This window comes from Anabrus simplex, chromosome 1 (assembly GCF_040414725.1).
Source record: "Anabrus simplex isolate iqAnaSimp1 chromosome 1, ASM4041472v1, whole genome shotgun sequence".
Classification (NCBI taxonomy): domain Eukaryota; kingdom Metazoa; phylum Arthropoda; class Insecta; order Orthoptera; family Tettigoniidae; genus Anabrus; species Anabrus simplex.
In genome coordinates this window covers 1,172,859,580-1,172,877,164 of record NC_090265.1, presented here as the reverse complement: position 1 = coordinate 1,172,877,164, position 17,585 = coordinate 1,172,859,580, and the positions used below count along the sequence as shown (strand labels likewise).

At 37.8% G+C, this 17,585-nt stretch overlaps 1 protein-coding gene across 1 annotated transcript in view; it reads left to right on the top strand.

Annotated features, from left to right (window-relative positions):
* The window catches only part of RhoGAP93B (MyTH4 and RhoGAP_KIAA1688 domain-containing protein RhoGAP93B), a 435,660-nt gene that overhangs the window by 238,718 nt on the left and 179,357 nt on the right, over positions 1–17,585 (top strand). Inside the window, exons 4-6 of the mRNA XM_067151129.2 lie at positions 11,321–11,473; positions 14,885–15,148; positions 16,508–16,765. Of these exons, the coding sequence (XP_067007230.2) occupies positions 11,321–11,473; positions 14,885–15,148; positions 16,508–16,765 (675 nt within the window). The remainder of the gene's footprint in view (positions 1–11,320; positions 11,474–14,884; positions 15,149–16,507; positions 16,766–17,585) is intronic.

Here is a 17,585-nt window from a genome sequence, read left to right as displayed (position 1 = left end):
CATGTGAGATTTGTGCTGGACAAAGCGGAGGCGGGACAGGTTTTTCTCCGGGTACTCCGGTTTTCCCTGTCATCTTTCATTCCAGCAACACTCTCCATTCTCATTTCATTGCATCTATCATTCATTAATAAATCACTTTGGGAGTGGCGACCCCATCATACTAACAGCCTATATCTGCTTCATTCATTACATCCCTGACCCAATGACTGGAAAACAGGTTGTAGGTTTTCATTTTCATTAAGGTGTGAATATTTGAAGCTGGAAGTTCTCCGTATTAGATATTTATAATTAGTTTTGCACAGGCTGTTAGTAAACACAGCTGTTTCCGGGTTTAGACTACTGGCAAAAATGAGTGCTATTGGACTAGAGAAAAGAGTGACTGAATGGGTTGCTATATTTCTAGAAAATACCCTGTAATAATTAAGAGGGGAATTCCTTAAGACAGTATTATTGGATCTTTATGTTTTCTTTTATATACCCCCCCCCATGGCACTACAGCCCTGAAGGGCATTGGCCTACCAAGCGACCGCTGCTCAGCCTGAAGGCCTGCAGATTACGAGGCGGCGTGTGGTCAGCACGACGAATCCTCTCGGCCGTTATTCTTGGCTTTCTAGAACGGGGCCGCTATCTCACCGTCAGATAGCTCCTCAATTCTAATCACGTAGGCTGAGTGGACCTCGTACCAGCCCTCGGATCCAGGTAAAAATCCCTGACCTGGCCGGGAATCGACCCCGGGGCCTCCCGGTATGAGGCAGGAACGCTACCCCTACCCCACGTGGCCGGCTCGTTTTCTTATATACTGCATATAAATGATATAAGTAAAGAAGTAGAATCAGAAATACGCCTTTTTTCGGATGATGTTATTCTGTAGGCCTATAGAGTAATAAATAAGTTACAGGATTTTGGGCAACTGCAAAATGACCTCGATAATGTTGTGATCTGGGCAGCAGGCAATGGTATAATGATAAACGGAGTTAAACGTCAGTCCTCTCAGTTCTAATTACTTCGTTGATGGGGGGAAAGTTCCTTATGGGGATCGCCGTTAAGTACCTAGCTGTTAATATTGTTACGTGCCAGCCCCGTGTTAGCTCCTTTCCGTACTTCCAGGAAGGGGCTGGTGACTCAGACGACTTGGAATCTCCCAGCCGGCCTTTCCGTGTATTGTTCTCGGCAGCCGGCTTACCTGTGAATTTCTTTGAGATTCAGTGGGAATTTTATGCCTGTAGTGACGTCGTGACATTTCTGGCTCAAATCACGTGAGCTATAAAAAAAGGGTGGCAAGCCGCGGAGAGTCAGTCAGAATTGGACTCCGTGTGGGAGTTAGTGTTAGAGTGAGTGACAGTTGGGCTTCGAGGTGAAGGGCGACAGAGGTGTTAGCTATCGCTAGTGTCCCACCGAGGTTTGAACCAGGAGTTATTGTTGTGGTGTCGGAGAGACCCGTGAATCTGTAACTGGAGGCGACAGAACGAAAGGCTGTATGTACTGTGTGATTCTGTGAACTGAGGATCGCCGCGAGCCAGCGCGCTATCGTGAGTGCGAGGATAAATGGACCTGTGTTTAATGTTCGCTGTCGTGGGTATCGTCCTGCTATTGAATACTGTTGAGCTGTTCAATTGTTCACTGCATGGGACTGTGCGAAGAACTGGACTATCATTGGAGTCGAACCGACGAACAGTCGTTGTGTGTTGTATAGCCAGGGGACTGTGTTCAAATCCAGCTGTCTACGCACAGTGGCTGTAGGAGGTGACGGGACTTGGGGGGGAGTGAAAGTGAGGATTCGTGCCCGAGGTAAAGGAACAGGCTGGACCCTTGCTGCGCCAGAAAGTAGAGAGATTTGTAAATAGACTGGTAATTAGTAGTGTGGTCATTCATAACTGGTTAGAATTACTTGTGTTTAAACATGTGTGTTCATTTATTGGGCCACCCTGAAATAAATTAGAGTAATGAAACAGATATAGTTTTATTCGTAACAATTAAAGAAAGATCTTCATCGGGGTAATCACAAATGGAATTGTAAATAAAGGGTACATATCTCTGCACATGGTTATGAGGGTGTTTGGGGGTTGTAGTAAGGATGTAAAGGAGAGGGCATATACGTTTCTGGTAAGACCCCAACTAGAGAATGGTTCCAGTGTATGGGACCCTCATCAGGATTACTTGATTCAAGAACAGGAAAAAAATACAAAGAAAAACAGCTCGATTTGTTGTGGGTGATTTCCGACAGAAGAGTAGTGTTACAAAAATGTTGCAAAGTTTGGGCTGTGAAGACGAGCTGCTCGACTAAGTGGTATGTTTCGAGTTGTCAGCGGAGAGATGGCGTGGAATGACATTAGTAGACGAATAAGTTTGATCGGTGTCTTTGAAAGTAGGAAAGATCACAATATGAAGATAATGCTGGAATTCAAGAGGACAAATTGGGGCAAATATTCGTTTATAGAAATGGGAGTTAGGGATTGGAATAACTTAACAAGGGAGATGTTCAATAAATTTCTAATTTCTTTGAAATCATTTAAGGTTAGGAAAAGAACAGATAGGGAATATGCCACATGGGCAGTATTGATTGATTGATTGATTGATTGATTGATTGATTGATTGATTGATTGATTGATTGATTGATTGGAGAAGCATCAGAGGGAAGCTTGAGTGAGTCACACGGACAGTCCAGGCCTCGGTGGGCGTGGTCGAGTGTTCGACGCGTGTTACCAATGTTATCATGGCACTGGATATCTCTCGCTCATGATTGGACAGGCCGTCCGGCAGAAACTTCGATATCGAGAAGGTGGTGGGGAGGAGAAATCTGAGATACTTTTTTGGAGAACGCGGTCGAGGAATTACTACGATGACTCTGGATCATGACGGTGAATATACGCTTTGTAACTAGTGGTCATCGGGCTCACTATTATCCGCGCACTTTTTAGTGATAGATTTTTGTACTCGTTGGAGAAGTAAGAAGGGTTCCGTCAATACTGCCAACTGAATGGAAATGAAATCTGAATTGAATCGATAATATGATCGATCGATATGAATTTTATAAACCTTTATTATTTTAAGCAAACAACTGTGTCACACACACAATATTTAATACTATATAACATTTCCCGTTGCGAAACTTGTTCCTAGCATGAATTCTATGGTTTGACTTTTCTGTGTAAACAACAACAGTACGAGTACTTAAAGTGTACGCCAGATGGCGCACAGCGATGATAAGCGATTCTTAGTTTGTGTTTCAAAGGTTGCCAATACGAATCTCGAAGATAACCAAAGTCGACCGCTTCAGCACTAGGGTGTAAATCTATCACTAAAAAGTGCGCGGATAATACATATGGTAGTGGAGTCCTCGTTTTCGTGTTTCCTCTGCATTTCTTTTTATTCTAGGATTTTTGAATGTATAGAGGGAGTCTTTCAGCAGCTGTAAATATTTATTGAATGTGTTGCTATCTTGTATGTATTGTGTGGTGAGGAAGTACTTATGTACAGATGGTAGTTAGATCTAAATATAGATGTTTATTTTCAATTAGTGGAGAAGTTATTGGAGAACCTGGGTGCAGTTCCTACCCGCTTATTCATTTTCAGGGAGTCAGATAAACCCAATCAGCAGAATATCAGTTTTTCAGCTCTATGAACACAACCTGAATGCCATCTTTTATGCACTACCATTTATTATTTGTTGTTAGTGATATTCTAAATTGAGGGATCTTATGGTGAACTCTGATGTCCATTTACCTGCATTTTCGGCAAATTATACATTCTTCTTCCTGTTATTATTATTATTATTATTATTATTATTATTATTATTATTATTATTATTATTTATTTATTTATTTATTTATTTATTTATTTGGAAGTCGCCAAGTGATATTTACACTCAATTATGGCACAAAAATAATATTAAGATCAATGAGCTTTTATTTTTTATTTATATTACAATTAGTGCCGAACAGTAGGGCGGATATTTTAAGTACATTACTATTGTCACCCAACAGTGGGGTACTGTACTCTAGGAATGTGCTGAGGCCATGTCACTATCTTTAGATGATTTTTTTCAACCTTTTGCTCTGCTCTCAAAAACTGTGGAAGTGTCCTTATTTTCAGGGATAGAGACAAATCTTTAATGACAGTCATGGCTGTCTCTAAGTAATGGAATTGACACACTTGGTGCCTTTCCTGCTTTTGTGATTGTCTTGTGGTCCTAGCCTTTTACCACCTGTATTCTTTTCTTTTGTCTCTTCCCCTTTCCATTGTTGGTCTGACTTTTTTCTTATCCTACACTTCCGACATCAAGACTGAAGATTTTATCGAGAGGGTCTGTTCATTTGTTAAAAAGGAAGCCATCCTTTCCAGTGTCGACTCCGTAAAATGTAACATAAAACTTTCCAGTCTGTCAAACACACAACAATTTCAATATAAATTATAACACTATAAACATATCTGTAAAAAATACGCACTTATTATACAAAGAATGACATGTTTCGTTTTACAACGTCCTCAGATTCTATTAAATCACTTAAAACATGCGTATATATGTACAATATTGTTTACGTTGCGTAAACTTGTCGATGATAGAGAAATTAGGTGATAATATGAACAAGTATTGATAAGTAATTAATAATGATTTACAATTATCGTATTAACATAAAGGATAATACTTGCCAGGCTGAGTGGCTCAAACGGTTGAGGCGCTGGCCTTCTGACCCCAACTTGGTAGGTTCGATCTTGGCTCAGTCGGGTGGTATTTGAAGGTGCTCAAATACGCCAGCCTCGTGTCGGTAGATTTACTGGCACGTAAAAGAACTGTGGGACTAAATTCCGGCACCTCGGCGTCTCCGAAAACCGTAAAAGTAGTTAGTGGGACGTAAAGCAAATAACATTATTAGAAAAACTTACGTACTTACGTAGACTGCCGTCATCTCCAAAAACTATTTCAAGGCTGTAGTCATGGAGATGCTGATGGAAATTTTTGGGCATAGCCTGCTGTTCGCGGAGAGGGGAGTGGAAGCAGGCGGGGGGGGGGGAGTGGAATGTTGTGGATCCTTCCTATTGAATGTTATAATCTAGCATACTGTACCTTGGAGAGGGGAGGGGAAGTAGGGGTGGAGCGAGTGGAGCGTTGTGGAACCTTCCTTCATCACTGGAGAGGGGAGAGTGAAGGTTATTAGCCTTCTTCATGTTATAATGTATTTTATGTAATTTGGATGAATGCAAGTTAATGATTTTAGGTTAAACAAAATATGGAATTGAAATAGAGAGTATCTATTATATGTTATTTATGTGATAAACCGTACTCTAAAGGGCTTTAAGCGCTAATTTATAGAGTAAGTATTGTCCAGAAGTTATGTAAGTAGAGCGAAGAGCGGGGAATTTTTTAAATGTGTGTGGTCATTTCGGCTGGTTACCTGGCGGGACGTAGTGTTTACAGTATACTGTGTCTTCTGGTATAGGCTAGAGCAATTTTGTTACTTTCATTGATCTGTCTCGGTCTTACCCTTGGCTTTGACAATATGAAAGTGACTGAGGTATGAGCGATGCTAGTAATGCCATTCCTTATGCAGCCAGTCCCTGCTATGAATGGTGTGAAAATGTTGTTCAGAGGGTCGGTTGGTGCATGCATTTCAGTGGGCTTGGCAGACTGATATGTAATAACAACGTCTGGCTCGGTGAGGAAAGAAATGGGAAACTACATCACTCCTCATTTCCCTAGTACGCCTCTTCAGTGATGCGTAGGCCATCTATGACAGCTGATGGCGGAGCTGTTGGGGATCCAACCAGCCTTAGGGCTGAGGACTGAACATGCATACACACGTTAGTTTTCTTTGCTATGTAAATTTCGATTGCTTCCTTTATATTCAAAGATTTACTTTTATTTTCTATGTGTAAAATTTTTAGATCTGTGTTGATGGGTGTGAAATGGTGTGAACTGTCGTATATGTACTCTCCGAAGGCTGAATGCCAATTATATCTGGTCGCGTTTTTGTGTTCTTTGTATCTTGTATGGAAATTACGTTTTGTTTGACCTATATATGTGGCATTGCAGTTAGGTTCTTGGCACTTGAGTTCATAGACTCCTGACTTTGAGAAAGGGTCTTTTTTGTTTAGGTTGCACTTGTTGGTGTCTCTCTGTAGTATGTTGTTCATTCTAAATGTTACTTTTAGACGTTGGTTTTGAAAATGTTAGCTACTTGGTATGTGTTTTCGTTAACGTAGTTGAGAACCACCACGTAATTTTCCCTGCCATGTGTGGTGGTTTCCCAGGCATTTTTCTTATGCTTATTTAATAGTTTAACTACTGTGCTCGGAGGGTGGTTGTTTTCTTTCGCGATTTGTTTAATGATTTGTACTCGTAAATCTGTCTCATTGGTATGGAAATAGCTCTGTGTATCATTGTATTCAGTCCTGCTATTTTGTGTGCGTATTGCCATTAGCCTCTCCATGACCACAGTCCTGAAATAGTATTTGGAGACAACGGACTTAGCATCGGCAGTCTAGATAAGTACAGAAGTTTTTCCTTTATGTTAATACTTGTAAATTATTAATCAATACTTGTTCATATTATCACCTAACTCTCTTATCATCGACACGTTTACGCAACGTAAACAATACTGTACATATATACGCATGTTTTAAGTGATTTGATAAAATCTGAGGATGTTCTTGTAGAACGAAACATGTCATTCTTTGTATAATATTGTGTAGTTTTTTTACAGGTATGTTCATAGTGTTATAATTTAAATTTAAATTGTTGTGTGTTCGACAGACTGGAAAGTTTTATGTTGCATTCAAGATGGTCTGTCAATAAATGTTGAAGCCCAAAGGCAGATTCAGGATTCCCTAAAGGGAGAGGCTAACTTAAAGAAAACATACCACAAAGCAAAAACAACGAGTGATTGGAACATTTTACTTCCGTAGTGATGACATTTCCCAAATTTATTTTAAGGAAATTGTTATAATATAGTAAACGCTAATTTGATATTTATTTCACCACAAAATTCCATTACTTAATTTTTGAAGTATTACCAGCAAGTCAACGGTACTGTGTATAATTACGCATCAGCAGTTCACATCCACCAACATTTGACCAGTTAGAAATATCCAGCCTTAAAGAGATCTTCAACACTTCAAAAGAAAGCGGTTGATCCACAGAGTGCTTTTAGACCAAAACGAACTGCATACTTTAGTTAGAACGAACTTTTGAGGTAATAACTACTTAAATTGGTAGATTCTGAGAAAAGTTACGAGTACATTTGTCTCCATTACGTAGTGTTGTTCCAAGAAACGATTAATTCAATTTCTTTGTGTGATGTATTTTGAAGTGTTTTGTTGACATAATATTACATTCTATTACCACAGCAGATCATGTGCTTAATTTCATTAACTCGAAACTTGGCAAATACATCCGTGAGGATAGTGACGAACAACACCACATTGGAACAACACCACGCGCCGAACTGTTAAAAAGTGTTTCAAAGATCTTCATCATGGAGACGAATGTACTCATAACTTTTCTCAGGATCTACCAATTTAAGTAGTTATTACCTCAAAAGAAAGCGCTTGATTCACTGAGTGTTTTGGACCAAAACGACTGCGTACCTCAATTAGAACGAAAGATATGATTGCATCAGAGACGTCAAATTGAATGTGCACTCGTAACTTCCTTCAGAATCAACCAATTTGAATAGTTAAGAGCTGAAATGAAAGAGCTTGATCCACTGATTGTTCTTAGGCTAAAACGAACTCCGCACCTCAATTAGAACCAAAGATATGATTGCTTCAAAGAGACAAAACAATTGAAAACTCAAATCACTTGAGGAAGGCGGAAGTCAAGTGATTTATAGTATCTGATGACAGATCTGTGCATAAATACCTTTCAGTTAAAAAAAGAATGAAGGAAATCGACCGGATAGAATGGCCGGACTGACTGACTTTAGTTTTCATAATTTTTTAATATATAGATTTTTTTGTTAGTTGCTTTACGTCGCACCGACATAGGCGAGCTGAAATGAAAGAGCTTGATTCACTGATTGTTCTTAGGCCAAAACGAACTCCGCACCTCAATTAGAACCAAAGATATGATTGCTTCAAAGAGACAAAACAATTGACGATCAATACAATCTAATATTGGGAAAGAAATTTCCATTACAAATAGCTAATATAAGTAACATTTTCGGCCTTCTATTTTATTTTATTTTTACTGGATGAGACGTTGTCCAATTATCTCTCCACAGTAATATTTTCGCTCTTAATTCAGCACTTGTTGCTGTGCACTCTGCATTATACATCTATGCTGTTTTAATAATTACGTCTGCTGAAAACTTAGAAAAATGACTACCGAGCTCGATAGCTGCGGTCGCTTAAATGCGACCAGTATCCAATATTCGGGAGATAGTGGGTTCGAACCCCACTGTCGGGAGCCCTCAAGATGGTTTTCCGTGGTTTCCCATTTTCACACCAGGCAAATTAAGGCTGTACCTTAATTAAGGCCACTGCCACTTCCTTCTCACTCCTAGCCCCATCTTGTCCCATCGTCGCCGTAAGACCTATCTGTGTCAGAGCAACGTAAAAGCAACTTGGCAAAAAAAAAAAAAAAAAAAAAACAACCTTGAAATAAGTCCTTTTAAAGGGGCCGCTATGTTAACAGTAGTAATCATGTCAATGCCACTATAAGAAGCTTTTATCTACAGAATTTTGATATGTTTTCCATTTCTTGGCTTTTCAAACAACAATAAAATTGAAACTCTAGAAGATTTACGTTTGCTATTCATTGCACAGAAAATACTATAACTTTCAGCTAATATTTCAAATATTATTAGTGAAGTAAGAAACACATTCTCTGGAGTGTTAATGCACCACAATCCACAAGCTCGTCGTAGCTTGTGAAGCTCTGACTCGGCTGTTGCTGCCAACATGCAGCCTATTGGTTTTAGTCCTCCGGCCGGTACTACGACGAGTTCAGTACTTGCTATCCTATACTCAAGGGGCAAAAGATCTCTATAGGTCGACGCCCCAAAGAAATAGAAAAAAAATCCTATACTCACTATACTACTATTCATCCCTAGCAAACTTTCGTGACATAGCCTACGTATTTAATGATGTTTTACCGATTATGACTTAGTCATCAGTGCAAGCAAATGAGGTTAAAGGTGGTAGATCATCAGATAAAACATAGCCATAACATTGGCATATGTCATGGTCAGTGAAATTTTGTGTTACAGTATTGATTACTAATAAACAGGAATGGTGAGATAGGGGACCCTTGAGCTTCGCCTCAATTCATTTAGATGGGTTTTGATTTATTATGATCACTTTCTACTTGAAATGTGTTCTTTGTGAGAAATGCTTCAATTAGTCTACATAATTTTGGAGGAATTTCAGATTGTCGGAGTGATTGTTTGATACGTTCGTGTCCTATAGAGTCAAATGCTTTCATGACGTCTAAAAAATGACACAACAATCCTTTCTGTTACGTTTTGCATCCTGGAGGCAACCATTCATGAGGGAAGCATTGGCATTAGTTCCAGGTAATGGCACGAAGCTACGGTGATGAAAATTTAGTGTGACATATGAACACACTCTCATATCTAGTACCCGTTCATTTATTCTCCTAATCACCGAATGTATTGTTATAGGTCTCCATTCTTTAATATCATTTATGTCTTCACCCTTATGTACAACTATTAAAATGTTGTGGCCATTTTGAGTTTTGTGGGTACGTAGGAAAAATGAAGCATCGTGTTGATGTGTAACGTCAGGAATTTAGTAATACACAAACTGTAATATGATCTGGGCCTGGTGAAGTGTTAACTTTAATGCTGTATAATGCCTTATGGCCAACATATACTGAAATATTGCTTTCAACAGGTAAGTCATTGCTTGTTTCCATAAGAGAAAGAGGAGAATTGTTATTTTTGGTAGCAAAAGGGCCGTAGTAGTTTTATGCTAACTTCTGCGAGCAATTTTCTGCCTCTAATTGTAGAAATGGTATTGGGCTACCTCATTGGCATAACACTCTGTTTTAATCTCATTGCCTTTTAGACCTCCATTGTGGGTTACTAAGAGGCTTTATGATCATTTTTATGATTATTTTGTAAATTTCTACTTTTGTAATATCCAACAGCAGGATGTTGATGACCAGGAAGCTGATTTACCTTATCTGCAAAGAACTGCATAACTTCTGAAGTAAAGGATTCCAGCTGATTAGCATCACCATTTTGCATAATGTTTGAAATCCTGTCCTCCAAACTCTTCATTGGATTAATATTTTCAGTTTCATGATCGGTGACCATTGGGGTTTCTTCTGTCAACTCTAAGCTTTCTCCCAACATTCATGTTAATAGCATATTGTGCTACACTTTTATTTCTCCTTTTCTCAGAGTGAGCCTTTACCATGTAAATATTTACTCCTAAGGTTGACTTACAAGATTGATTACAGATAGGGAATGGAATTTCATTACCAGACTGTGAATCAACATTGGGCATTTTAATTCAGTATGGTCATTTTAACATGGCAGGAGATGAAAGTTATTTCTTTTTTCATAGAATTGCTGAGGTAGATATTGGAGCTGTAAATATCTTAGTGCTGGAGCAATGATCATTTTGCAAGGATAAGATAGAGATGGCCGTGGTGAATATTAAAAAGAAAAAACCCATTGTAAACCTAATTTATATGTGGAGTATATACACGGGTAGATATACTCACTCCATATGATGACAGCAGATGTAACTAATGCGAATTCTGCCAGATGGTAGTGCATTAGTACTTCCAAGATTTGGTAATGTTTAAATTAGTCTGCCTCAAGAAGAACTATGTACAGTCAATGCCAAGCATTAAAAGTAAAAGATGGCTGTTGACTTTGTCACTAACTTCACAATTACAGTAAATGAAGAATCTCTTAACAGGAAGATCACACAAGACACACAATACTACTACTTACATAAAACATATTCTTTCATCATTAATTTTATTAAATAATGTAAGGAAAATTATAATTTTCATGATCAGCATTAGTAAACACCACGTATGATATCAAGTTTTGAATTAATTCATAGTACTGAGATCGATTGATTGATCAATCAATCATTCAAACAATTGGGGTAACTTAATTAATTTACTGAAAAGAGATTTTGTTTTCTTATTTGTTTTTTCTTGTCAGTCAAGATCAATTTCATGTTCTTTGATTATACCATTTAAATTTGAAATACTGAAATTTAATGTATTAAACTATCATTAGATAGTAACCAGAAAATTGTAAGTCTGCTCAGTGAAAATTCAGGATTTATACAGGTGAAATGTGACAAATTAAATTTATTTTTGATTGGATATTAATAGACGCTGAAGCAGAACACAGAGCCGGTGTCAGAAGATGTAACCTCAACGACTGAAGAACCACGAAAGAAAGAGTCTGTAGCCACGCAAACTCCAGGTCGTTCTGTTCGAAGCTCCAAGACTGCAGCTGATGCTACCACTCCCACAAACCAACCAGTGAGAGGCTTCTCATTACAACTTGTAAGAACAGTACAGAACTTCACTTTTGATCACCTTAAGTATTTGATATTAAAAAAAAAAAAGCAACATATTCTTAAAAGAATAACCATTTTTTAGGAGTATATTATTAATTTGAGCTAATTGAACAACTGGACAAATTATGCTACTTTTATATCAAATCAATTTTGTTTCCTGATCTAAACCTCTTGAATGATATTTTTTAAAAATAAGTCTTGATTTGGCAAGCAGTACTTTTGAATAAAATATAACTGAAAAGCTACGTTAATACTACAGTTTTGTTGAAAATTTTCATTTATTAGACTTCTCCCTTTCATAGGACAACTAAAAGTTTTCTCAAGTGCTTTATCATATACATTTCTTATGAATGTGAGCTGTCAGTTTTGAATTCTGCAAGTTGTAAACATCTTATTCCAGCACATTTGTCCAGAAGTATCCTGGGCTGAACATTGGATCAGCAACCTTGATTCTGTCTTTTCCTGGATCCACTCTTCTTGAAATATTCTTCCTGTTTTCACATGTTGCTGTTTTCTCTCTCTTTGGATTCTACCTTCTGTTGCCCTTCTTACATGTACACATCACTAATAGATGTGCCCTTCCCGTCCAGTTTCCAACTTTTTTTACATTCCAGTTTATTTCTGAACTCATTTCTGATTTCATCCCTTCTTGTTTTACATTATATATTTCTGAGGAATCCAGTTTCCTCTTTTTATACCAATTTTCTGACCTTTTAGTGAAATTCACTTTGTTACTTGTATTTCACTTATTTCTCTCTTCCCGGGTGAGTTGGCTGTGCGGTTAGGGGCGTGCAGCTGTGAGCTTGCATCCGGGAGATAGTGGATTCGAATCCCACTGTCGGCAGCCCTGAAAATGGTTTTCCGTGGTTTCCCATTTTCTCACCAGACAAATGCTCGGGCTGTACCTTAATCAAGGTCACGGCTGCTACCTTCCCACTCCTATGCCTTCCCTATCGCATCGTCGCCATAAGACCTATCCATGTCGGTGCGACGTAAAGTTAAAAAAAAAATTCTCTCTTGATGGTTCCCAAATATTTAAAAGCTTTTATCTACTTCCAGTGTATGTTACTTCAGTGTGAGCACTCTCCTTCCACTTGTCTTGATCAAGGTATTGCTATTGTTCTACTTATTCCAAGGCAGCACTCCTATACTGTTCTATTCGAGATATCTGAGTCTGAATTTTCAGTTCATTTTTTCCAAAAATCACAGTGTCATCTGCAACCAACCATACCTTCATGCTGTATAGGATCCTTCCCTTCACTTTGTTTTGAATTCCATCCATTATGATGACAAACAGGAAAGGCAATTTTACCGTTCTCTGTTTCAGACCTTTTTGTACTTGAAACCAATTTTAGTAGCCCACCCTCATATTACAGTTTACTGTAATCAAAATGGGACAAAGAAATCATTAATTCACAAGCTCTTATAAACTGTTGTTCAGTAGAATATCTTTAAATTCAGGCACAGCAAGCAATAAATTCCATACTTTTCAAATCTATGAATACTGGCAACTTGAGTGAGAGAAAATACAACTTCTCTTCTTCTTCCTGACATGTTTCTGCTTATGCAGGTCGTTCAAGAAAATACAACTAACAAACTGAACTATATGTTGCAAAAGTTAGGCTCGATTGTTTAGCATTGCCAAAACCTAATAGAGTTCCCTTGAAATATTCTAAATGTTGACAGTTTTTATACCGAAATTAGAACATGATATTTGTATAACTAGTCACCTGCCGGCAATATTACAATACATTGTATTCTAATTTTATTTTGCACTAGCAAATGAATCATGAAATTAAGAGCTAACAGCGTACTTTCATTCCGTTTCTGAGAGTCCAGGTAATGCTTGTGATTATGGGCAATATTTGGGACAGCAGGATCCGTATAAAAAGTGGTAATATTTGCGAGTGTATTTGGGGTCTTCATAGAGATTGTTGAAGGTTCGAGCAATGGGTATTATTTCCCCCCCCCCCCGTATTTTGTGAATCATCTCTTCAGCGACGAAAAAGAATTGGAAATTTTGAATGACATTCTCAAACTTACGTGTCTCAATTTCCTGCTGAAGTTTGACTTGAGTAAACGTAAAGTTTTGTGTACAGGAAAGTTTAGAAGGAGCGTATTCTGAAACACAGAGAGTAGCAAAGAAAATTTTGCATTGGAGCATAGTACTTAGAGTTACTCAGTTTATCATCCATGGAGCAGAACAGTTCACAATCCACAGTAGTACAGATACACAAGTACTCCAAGACAGTACCCACAGTACTCCGCGAATACTCCAAGGCAATACATACACCGTACTTTGCTCAGATACTCTGACACCCGTGGGACAAAGGCGACAGCCAACACTGATGTTGCCCCAGTCTGGCTACTGAACACCAACACTGACTTGTGGAACATCCACAACACACTTGACCCTCCAACACTACAACTTCTCGCTTGCGGCAACCTTGTATTATTATCTAGATATCCTGTATTATTACTAGAATATTCAGGGCTCGGCTAGAGATAGAACATTCCCCTTCCATGTTCCAGAAGGTGGAGGGTAAAACCAGAGGAAGAGAACAATACAGCAAGAGTCTGGCTATGCCTCCAGGCTGGGAGGTCCCAGTTGACTCTGTAGCTCCTTCATGGGTGGACCTTGCAGAATGAGAATGTAATGATTACAATTTTATTTCAAGAAGTAAATTACGAGTATGAGTTACACTCGGTAAAAGTCATGATTATAAGTATTACTCAGAATGTATTTGTTACAAATAATTTGATTACTTTTACTCAGTTACTTACCAACACTGCTAGTAATGATATTGGAGAATGGATGGGGCAGGATGAAAGTGGGATAATATTTGAAGTTCTGAAAGTATTAAATCTTATGATAGATTAGTTTATAGAACAATTTAATGAATAATTCACTCCTGAGCCCGTAAAACTTGTCAATTTTGGTAACTCTTTACCCTCTCAGTCCACATTGAGTCGAGTTTGTGGGACTCTACTGTGTTGGTGTTTTTTGAAGAATCGTCTGGAAAAATACTGCAGAAGTAGTTTCTGGTGGCGAATGAAATGTTTGACGTAGTCTAATAAATAAAAAGATATACATAATATTGTATTGATAGTTTGTTATAATTTTTCTTTACGAAATGATATAAACTGTTACCAATTACACGTTTTATTAAATATTGATGTTCAAGAGCGTTGTAATTTGTTTTGTTGTTCAGTTATAATTTTAGGAAGTTTAGTTATTATTTTGCTGTACTGCTTCCTGCAAAAGTTTTTTTTTTTTGGTAAGGTTTGTATTATTACCTCTTGATCTTCATGATATATTTCAGTAAAGATTTCAGTTGGGTAATAGTAGCTGACAATTTTGAGTTTTATGAAGTCAAAAGGCTTCAGCAATGTTTCTTGTTATTCTCAGAGTACAAAAGCTGAAGGACCTCGTACCCACACCTCATCCAGTTGTGCCAAGTCATCAGTAACATCAGAGACGCAAACATCGCCAGTAGGCTCCCCAAGATCTGGTCGGAGAGGTCACCATCATCACCACCATCATAGACATCACCGCGATGATCAGGATGGGACACAGCGTGGACGTCGAGGTAGTCAGGGTAGTGGATCATGGTACAACCGCACTACTCATTCCCAGGTAAGAATTTTCAAGTGTTGTGTTACATCCTCAAGACAGTGACTTATTTTAGTGTATATTGAATATTAGATCAGAACTACTTTCAAGTATTATGCTATTTATTTTTGTTATATGTATGGCCAACTAGTTCTTTAAGTATTTTAAGATCTTATGGATGATGATGGCCTAATATCAATAGGCTGAAACTAGTATCATGATTAAAATAGATTGAAGTACTCATTTTATATTGTATTGATTAGGTGGATTACCTCATTTATCTACAATAATTATACAGTACACTATTTGCTGGGTATTACTAATCAACTCTGAATGTCGACAAGAGAGCTCAGCAGTGCACATAGCGAGAAAACAATACTGAAGATGATAGATCACATTCAATTTAATTGCTGGAGTGCTTATATATCGAATGGAAAAAAAGAACATGCTTAATAACTCGTAATAATGGATGCATCAATGATAAGGTTCTCGCTGTAACCGAAGGATGATACACAGTTTAATGTAGGAATTTTCAAAGGACAGCAAAAAGCTGTCATTACAAAAGGGTTCTCGCTATATGCGTACTCACTATAGTGGAATTCTACTGTAATTAATTAAAACTGCAGAACATGACAGACACAGTTTCCTGGCAAACAGTTTAGAGTTACAAAGAAAATGGAATATGATTAACTCTAAATTCTGTACGTATTCTTCCTTTTATTTTTCTATCAGGTGAAACATGTACTGAAACACGTAAAACTGGAGAACTATTGAATTCTAGGTACACTTCGTAGGCTCCATTTTTCAGTAGGACAAAGAATTTAGGCACCCTATTGACTTAGGGTTCCAGACGTATATTTTCCTCTGACATGTTTCATATTTTCTTTTGCTGCATGACCCCTTAAGGGATAATGTATAGCGTGATACTGTTGTACTGTATATATATATAGTCCTTATGATGTCATCTCAGGTTATACTGTAATTGTTTGTAAAATTTAATCCAAGTGCATCAAGTCATTCAGATGTGAAACATTCAAACACATACTTTCATTTATTTTATTAGTAGGGGTTAAATGTTATAAAGACAAATTACTGAATGTGGAAACCTTTCAATGTTGTAAATAGCATTGTATAAGAATGACTAGCATTTATTTTCACCAAAGTCTGAGTTAAGCCCAACTTGACAGAAGTCATTTGCATTCTCCTTGATCAATGACGCACATAGTGGTTTAAGCATATTACAGCACTAAAATATGCATTGCATTCTGGTTATTTAAGCATATAGAGTCAAAAATAATTACAAGTTGAACAGAAAATATGATAAATTAGCTTAGAACTATTTTGATATCTTACATTCTAAGATTATAATTACCTTTTAAACAGGATTCTGGACGATCGAGTGATTCAAGTTCAGTTTCTCATAGTCGAACATCCTTAGAATCTGGTTATCGGTTACTGGAATCACCCCACCACCACCACCATCATCATCACCATCACAGTCATCGTCAACATACTGGTAGTAATTCAGCAGGACTATCACCTACACCATCACAGGCACACCGTGAGACAAGTGGCGGCCTCACATTATCAACAAGCACTCCGCTTTTCAAGAAAAAACCTCTTGGTGAGGCCAACTCACAGGTAAGTCAGTATATCTTTACTTAACCATTCTCAACTTATCCTGGTCATGCCTGACCCATCATCACACTCGTTTGCTTTCTTTTTGTGTTTCCCTCACCCTATACCAGCACCATTAGGAGCATGTACCATGTCATTAAAGTAGTTACCTGCCTTCTCCTTGATGAAGATTTGATTATTTTGGTACCTTCTCCAGTGTGTTTCCATCATGCTGTGACTCGGTAAGTTACTTTTTATTTTTTCCATCCTTACTATGTTTATTATATAAAGATGGCGGTGGTGATGGTGGTGCTGGGAAGAGCTAACTTGAAGGTTTCCACCTATATCTATTTAATAATTCCTAAATCAACAATATTCAGACTATTGGTGAAAAAACAAAACATAATTGTCATCAGTATTTTGAAAATGAATTTGTGGATGCATATCTAGGTGAGACATTGATATTTCAGAAACTACAATTGACTGTTGTAAGTTGTAAAATCTATATATTAAAACAGCTTTGGCAAATCTGTCCGTTCGTTATACTGGACCGATTTGCTTCATTTTTGTTTTATTCTCTCTGGAATTACCAGCCGGTGAATCATGAGAGATTGATAGGTCTCTAAGTTCAGCCAACTTTGAGTAATCATAAAATGAAATCCTTAAATGATCACTTCATTAATTGCAGGTGAGAGCTTACTCTAGCCCGCAGTGCATTCTGTACTTAGCAGGTTGCTAAGTGACTAACATTTTCATTAATATTCTGACATTTGTGATTTTCATCTTAGTAATGTCATTGCATGCAGCCATGTCTGATTACTACCTGTCAAGCCAGACAGTATAC